This window comes from Dendrobium catenatum, unplaced genomic scaffold, assembly GCF_001605985.2.
Source record: "Dendrobium catenatum unplaced genomic scaffold, ASM160598v2 fragScaff_scaffold_1567, whole genome shotgun sequence".
NCBI classification, from domain to species: domain Eukaryota; kingdom Viridiplantae; phylum Streptophyta; class Magnoliopsida; order Asparagales; family Orchidaceae; genus Dendrobium; species Dendrobium catenatum.
Window position 1 is genome coordinate 138,894 of NW_021320029.1, and position 7,221 is coordinate 146,114.

The window sequence follows — 7,221 nt, forward strand, 5'->3', positions numbered from 1 at the left end:
AATTTTGATTTTTGAGCTCAAAAAACAAAAGCAAAAAAATAAAATTTGATTGAGTGCAGATGACTTAATCCTTATTAATTTTGAATTGAGCCAGCTGCGTTCGAACTTCTCGATATCAGCCATATACCAACTTGGGCAGAGAACCAGTGATCTATATTAATAAACCATGAGAGATTAATTTAGTTTATAATGAGTGATTAATACAGGAGAAAGGAACTTAACTAACCATCAAGAACCTGCGCAAGGGGAGAGCATCTCCAGTAAGCAAAGTGGCCTCTCCCCCCACCGCCCCTCTCTCTCTCTCTCTTCAAATTGGCCTTTTTCGGCTTCTTCCTCACTTTCTCTGTAGTGGTAGGAGAGTTACCATTTTCTGGTCCTCAGGCGCAATATCTACACCGAAGCTTGCCTTGACTCCGGCGAACTTCAATGCGTCTTTTTGCGTAATCTCTCAGCTTAAAAAGCTCCTGCCTTTTCTTTCTCCAAGCTTAGATCTTTCTCCATTTGTGCTGAACATGAGCTCCCGACTTCATCTACCGCTCTGCTTCTTCTTCATCCTACCGCTCCTCGTTCTCTCCGCGACGCCAACCCTAAACGACGATGTCCTGGGTTTAATCGTCTTTAAGGCCGACATCGAAGACCCGGATTCAAAGCTTGCATCTTGGAACGAAGACGACGACACCCCTTGCAACTGGTTCGGAGTCAAATGCGACCCAAACTCCAACCGAGTCTCAGAGCTCGCCCTCGATGGGCTCTCCCTCTCCGGCAAGCTCGGTCGCGGCGTTCTCCAGCTTCAAAACCTACAAACCCTTTCACTTTCGAGAAACAACTTCTCCGGCTTCCTCATCGCCGAACTTCTCCGTCTGGAGAGCCTTCGGAGCGTCGATCTTAGCCATAACAGCTTCTCTGGCTCAATTCCTGATGGATTCTTCTCGCAATGCGGGTCCTTGAGGTTTCTCTCTATAGCTAACAACAGGATTTCTGGGGAGATTCCTTCCAATGTGAGCTCTTGCTCCACCCTTGCAGCACTGAACCTTTCCTCCAACCAGCTTTCTGGTGCTTTGCCGGGCGGAATTTGGTCTTTGAGTGATCTCCGGTCTCTTGATCTCTCTGATAATGCTATCGCCGGAGAGATTCCGGTGGGGATTGGCCGGATGTTCAATCTCAGGTCGGTGAACTTGCGCGGGAATCAGCTCTCAGGGAACTTGCCTGAGGATATTGGGGGCTCTTTACTTTTAAAAGATATTGATGTTGGCGGGAACATGCTCGTTGGATCTCTTCCGAGCTCCTTGCAGAGGCTTTCCATGTGCAGTTATCTTGGATTAGGCTCAAATTCCTTCTCTGGTGAGCTTCCAGATTGGATAGGAGAAATGACGAATCTTCAAACTTTGGATTTGTCCCGAAATCAATTTTTGGGCCAGATTCCAGGTTCCATTGGTCATCTTCAAGCCTTGGAAGGACTTGACCTTTCTGAGAACAACTTTACTGGGAGATTGCCGGAATCCATGGCTAACTGCACAAGCCTTCTTGATTTGGATTTGAGTCGCAATTTTCTAACTGGCAATCTGCAACAATGGATCTTCCTTCTAAGGTTGAGAAAGATCAAGGTTGCAGAGAACAAACTGAGTGGATTTATTCAAATTCCCGCAGCAAGTTCTTCAACAATAACAGTGCTGGATCTTTCCAGGAACACCTTCTCTGGAAATATTCCGAATGAAATTTCAGCCATCCAGAGCTTGCAGTTCTTGAATCTATCCTCAAACAGAATCTCAGGCACTATCCCATTAGCATTTGGTGAATTGAAGTCCGTTGAAGTTATTGATTTGAGTGGGAATCAGCTCATTGGTAGCATTCCATTTGAAATTGAAGGAGCATTAGCCTTGAAAGAGCTATTACTGTCAAAAAACTCTATCAGTGGAGAAATTCCTGGAAAGATTAGTAGCTGTGCTTCCCTCACTTTGCTGTAAGTTTACTTAATTAACTGCTTTAATTCATGGAAGTTTAGACCTTTTGTTCATGAATTCTAACCAGGTTTCTACTTTTTTGTCCTTAGCACTTAACACTACTGAGCAACTCCTGTCATTGTCATTATTTTATATTTTTGTAATTAGGCTTTATATGATGTTGGTCACCATCTTATTGTCTTCACCTGTTTGGATTCTACTTATAGGGATCTTTCACAGAATAATCTCACTGGCTCAATTCCTCCAAGCTTAGCCAATCTCACCAATCTCCAAAATGTAGATCTTTCTCTTAACAAGCTCACAGGAAGCCTACCAAAGCAACTGGGTGACCTTCCTCACCTTCTCTCTTTCAACATCTCCTACAACAACTTCTCAGGTGATCTTCCTGCTGGGAACTTCTTCAATACTATTTCGTTTTCCTCCATTGCTGACAATCCAGACCTTTGTGGTGCTGCTGTCAACCGTTCCTGTCCTGCTTTCCTTCCCAAGCCCATAGTGCTTAACCCCAATTCCTCCTCAACCTCCACTCCCTCTTCAACCTCAGCTCTTCCTACTGAAAACTACCACCACAAGAAGATTGTCTTCAGCATATCTGCCCTTGTTGCCATTGCTGCTGCTGCCATTATCATCCTTGGTGTCATCACCATATCTATCATAAACCTTGGAGTGAAAACATCGGCTTCGCATTCTGCCGCCGCAATGGCTGTTACTGATGACTACCTCAGACAATCTCCCACTACTGATTCCAGCTCTGGAAAGCTTGTCATGTTCTCTCGAAATGACCCTGAGTTTTGCGCCGGAGCTCATGCTTTACTGAACAAGGATTGTGAGCTTGGCCGTGGTGGCTTTGGTGCTGTCTACAAGACCATGCTCCAAGATGGCCGGCCGGTGGCAATCAAGAAGCTCACTGTTTCAAGTGTAGTGAAATCCCAACAAGATTTTGAGCTGGAGGTGAAGAAGCTGGGGAAATTGCAGCATCCCAATCTTGTTACTCTTGAAGGTTATTACTGGACTTCTTCTTTACAACTCATAATCTATGAGTATGTATCCGGTGGGAGTTTATACAATCTCCTCCATGAAAGCTCAAAGAGTAAGACTCTTTCATGGCAAGAACGGTTTGACATAATTCTAGGGACTGCAAAGAGTTTGGCTTATCTTCACCAACACGGTGTAATACATTACAACCTGAAATCATCTAATGTAATGCTTGATGATTCTGGGGAGCCTAAGGTTGGAGATTATGGATTGGCAAAGCTGTTGCCGATGCTCGATCGGTACGTCCTCAGTAGTAAGATTCAGAGCGCGTTGGGATACATGGCGCCTGAATTCGCATCTAGGACTTTGGTGATTTCCGAGAAGTGCGATGTCTATGGATTTGGAGTGCTTGCACTTGAGATTGTGACAGGGAGGAAGCCGGTGGAGTATGCTGAGGATGATGTGATTGTTCTTTGTGACGTGGTTAGGGGATTGCTTGATTTGGATAGAGTTGAGGATTGCATGGATGCTAAGCTCTGTGGGAAGTTTCCAATGGAAGAGACTATACCAGTGATCAAGCTCGCCTTGATTTGTACTTCACAGGTGCCATCAAGCCGGCCAGATATGACTGAGGTGGTTAACATACTTGAGCTAATCAGGTTTCCTCAAGGTACCTCAGAAGAAGAACTGAGTTGAAGTTCTAGATAAAATCATCAAATTTTTTGAGAATTTTATGGATCTGAGTAGGAAAAGAGAAAGGAGAAAGGAAGAATGACTGTTTTCTGGTGAAGAGGAATCCGGTTCTTTTTTCCATATGTAGAATTTTACACTCCAATTTGCTCGGTGCTTCTTGTTGCCGGATTCCTCTTCACCATGCTATGCTTTTGATTTGCTTAGTTTTGACGAGAAAATGTTCTCTTTTTAGGTCTTTAGTCATGTGAGCTGGTTTTCAAACTTTCTAATTTCTAACGGTCTAATTCCCTTGAAGACCTTTGAAGCATCGGTGCAATTTTTTTTTAAAATTCTCTTGATTTCTGATCTTAGAAACTTGCCAAATTTCTCAACACATATTCTATTGTGATCTTTTCGATATAGTTTCATTATTGTACTCGTATTTAAGATAGGCGCTCAAAGCATGCCATGAAAACAGGGGAAATTATTATGTGCGGTCATACCGGACGTTGTCCAGAGGTGAATCAGGGCCACTATTTGTTGTGTATCAGTGCTGTGTACTGTTATGTACCGAAGTGACATGGCGCATTCTGATTCCAGTGATCGCACGTAATAATTTCTCTGAAAATGGACCAATAGCTTAGAAAGTAAGGTATATGATAATTATGAAGGACTCATTTTGAATCATTTGATTGTTAAAAAGCAGCATAGGTGATTGCATTGTTATTGGAGTTTGGTGATATTTGTATTTGTTTTGCTGTTTATGGGGCTTTTAGTTTTTGAGTCTCTGAATTTTATTTCTCAATTCATTTATATGCTTGTAAAATTATGGAGCACAGTTTGCATACAAGTAAAGAACTATTTTCAATAGTTATGGAAAAAATTATATCAAACAAAATTTTAGATTTATGCTTTGTAAAATTATTGCAGAGAAAGTAACTTTTAAAGTTGTTGGAGAAATTAACTTTTTAGTACAAATTTTTTTCGAAAGCAGTTGAAAAATATTGGCCAATTGAAAATTATGTTTCTGATTTGAAAACAATCAATAAAAGGGCTGTTTAAAATGAAGTCTTAGACTTTATTTGGGACGACTTTCTTACCGTTTTTAAAAGCAATTTTTAATTAGAAAAATTAAAATGTTGCTTTAAGAACAGTAAGAAAGTCGTCCTAATCTAAAGTCTTCATTTGGGACTGTTTTTTTATTGCTTCTTAAAATGGAGTTTAAGTACAAAATTAGGCTTCTTTTGAGACGGCTTTCTTACTGCTTCTTAAGACAGCTTTTTAGTATAAATTTTTTTAATTTAAATTAAAATATTTGTACTAAAAATCTTTCTTAAAAAGTATTAAAAAAGCCATCTCATTGATTTTTGTATTAAAAAAATGTCTCAAGAAATAATAATAAAGTCATCCCAAATAAATTCTTAGCCTTTAGCGCATTCAATCTTTAAATAGAAATGCACTGAATTGTTTTCAACTCTCCTCTGCTAATGCACAGTTCTGTAAAGATGTTCAAATTTTAAAATTTAATTATTATCTAATTCTCTATAATTTTATAAAATCCTCCTAATATTTTTCAAAATGATAAATATTGTATGCTTTCATAGTCAAATTATTTGACTTTAACAAAATATTATTATTTTTTAACTTTAAACATTATCATTTCAGCCTTTCTTATTTTTAATTTTAAAATATTTCAAATATATTAATTTTTTTATTATTTATTTAACTTTGCATTTATTTCAAATATCCTCCACAGTCTAAAAGCAATAAAGAACTTAAAGACCTACTCAAAGATCTCAGCTCATACAACACTCAAAGGGAGCAAAAAAATTAAAATTAATTAAAAAAAAAATAATACATGCTTGCACGAATTTCTCAGCAGACGACTCACGAGACAATTATTAATTGATTAAAAGATAAGATAAATATTACTAAAAAAATTAAATATGGTTGGGAAACTATCACAAGCAAATTTGATGCTTGTCGAATGGTGAGCTTTATTTTCTATTGGCGTATAGTGAGAAAAGTGAAATGGCACATGGGCCCCTGGTTTTTCTGTTAATCGAAGCTTTTATTAACTAATCATATATTGACAAAAGACGCTGAGACTGAGGGTGCAGAGCCTTACTACTTTATGCTTTAGATTATATATAATTTTTTTTAATTTTGGTGATTAATTAAAATTAATTAAACAATTATTCTCTAAGTATTTCAAATTTGCAACAGAGGGCAGAAAAAATATTAAATTATTTTCTTACATTGTGCAAATAAGAAATTTGCTAAAGCAAAGTCAGAAGTTTAGAGTAATAAATAAATATATCAATTAAAAAAAAAGAACTTTTAATTATTTTAATAAAAAATAGCAAATGATCAATTAACACCTTATCATATAAGGAAAATAATTACTTAATACTATGTATAACCACTACACTATAATTTAAAATTTATATTATTTTAATTAAAAAATATATACATATTTTAAATATTTAATAATAGACATATCTTAACAATTTTTTTATTAATTTAAATATGGCAATGACGCCAATAATAATAATATGACTTTGGCTTCATTAGGGACAGTTTTTCTATTACTTTTTAGTATAAAAATTTTATTATTTGTAATAGATAGTTGTTTTAAGAAGCAGTAAGAAAGTCGTACCAAACAAAGTCTTTATCTAACAATTTGGGGTCGGCTTCATTTTCTCTTGATTATGTCTTATTAAGAATCAGATTCTTATTTACATCTAATAAAAAATATTATTAAGAGTCTTTTTTAGTATCAAATTATATGAACATCTTTATTTTAAATAAATATTTTTGGAAAATGACACTTTTAATTTAAAAATAGATTATTAATTTTGGTCAAAAAGCTAAGCCTTCAATCATCACAATAGAGAAGAGGGATATTAGTTATGTATATTTTGTTGTATGTGAAAATGTGCAATATTAAAATGCTAAGCCTTAAGAAGACCACATGGTCTCCATGGTCTCTCTATTTGTAGTTACCAAAGACTTTTATTAAAATATTATTATTATTAGGATTGGAGGGGCAGCTCTTCCTCAAACCTTGTGTAGTAGTGACAAAAGCCTGGTTTGACCTCTTCTTTTTGTTTATTTATAATTTATTTATTATTTATATAAAGAAGCGTCTTAGAAGTCTGTGGAGTGGGAAAAATTATTTTGTATGAATGTCGGATGTCATCCGGAGATCAGTCAGAATATGTCACGCCACCTCTTATTTGGTACCGCGAACCAATATTGCTCGGTACCGCTAACGTGGCGGATTCTGGTTGGTCTCTGAAAGGCGTTTTACGTTTGGTCTCCGCACAGAATAATTTCTCGTATAGTGGTTCTTCTAAGTCATCGGGTCATCAGGTGAGTTGGTTCGAACTCGATTCATTAAAGAGTTTACAATAATTGTGAGTGCAAGTTCGAGCTTATATTCGAGCTCAACATAGCTCGACTCACAAGTTTATTGAACTTCGATTTAATTAAAAAATGTTTCAAAATTAATTTCAGAATAATGTAATAAAATATATACTAAATAATTTAAAATATTTCTCGAGCCCAGTTTGAGCTTTCTAAATGAGCTTGGGTAATCAAGCTGAGTTCA

At 36.7% G+C, this 7,221-nt stretch overlaps 1 protein-coding gene across 1 annotated transcript; it reads left to right on the forward strand.

The window, feature by feature from the left end:
* Positions 1-246: 246 nt before the first annotated feature.
* Positions 247-3,982, forward strand: LOC110102900 (probable LRR receptor-like serine/threonine-protein kinase IRK). Its single transcript, XM_020831406.2, has 2 exons — positions 247-1,960; positions 2,168-3,982. Exons 1-2 carry the CDS (start codon positions 513-515, stop codon positions 3,630-3,632), a joined length of 2,913 nt encoding a protein of 970 aa, XP_020687065.1. The 5' UTR covers positions 247-512; the 3' UTR covers positions 3,633-3,982.
* Positions 3,983-7,221: the final 3,239 nt, after the last annotated feature.

Excerpts from the sequence above, each read along its gene's own strand:
- LOC110102900 (XM_020831406.2), top strand. The coding sequence starts at position 513 with ATGAGCTCCCGACTTCATCTACCGCTCTGCTTCTTCTTCATCCTACCG. Across the intron at positions 1,961-2,167 it reads TGTGCTTCCCTCACTTTGCT|GGATCTTTCACAGAATAATC; the intron begins GTAAGTTTACTT and ends TTCTACTTATAG.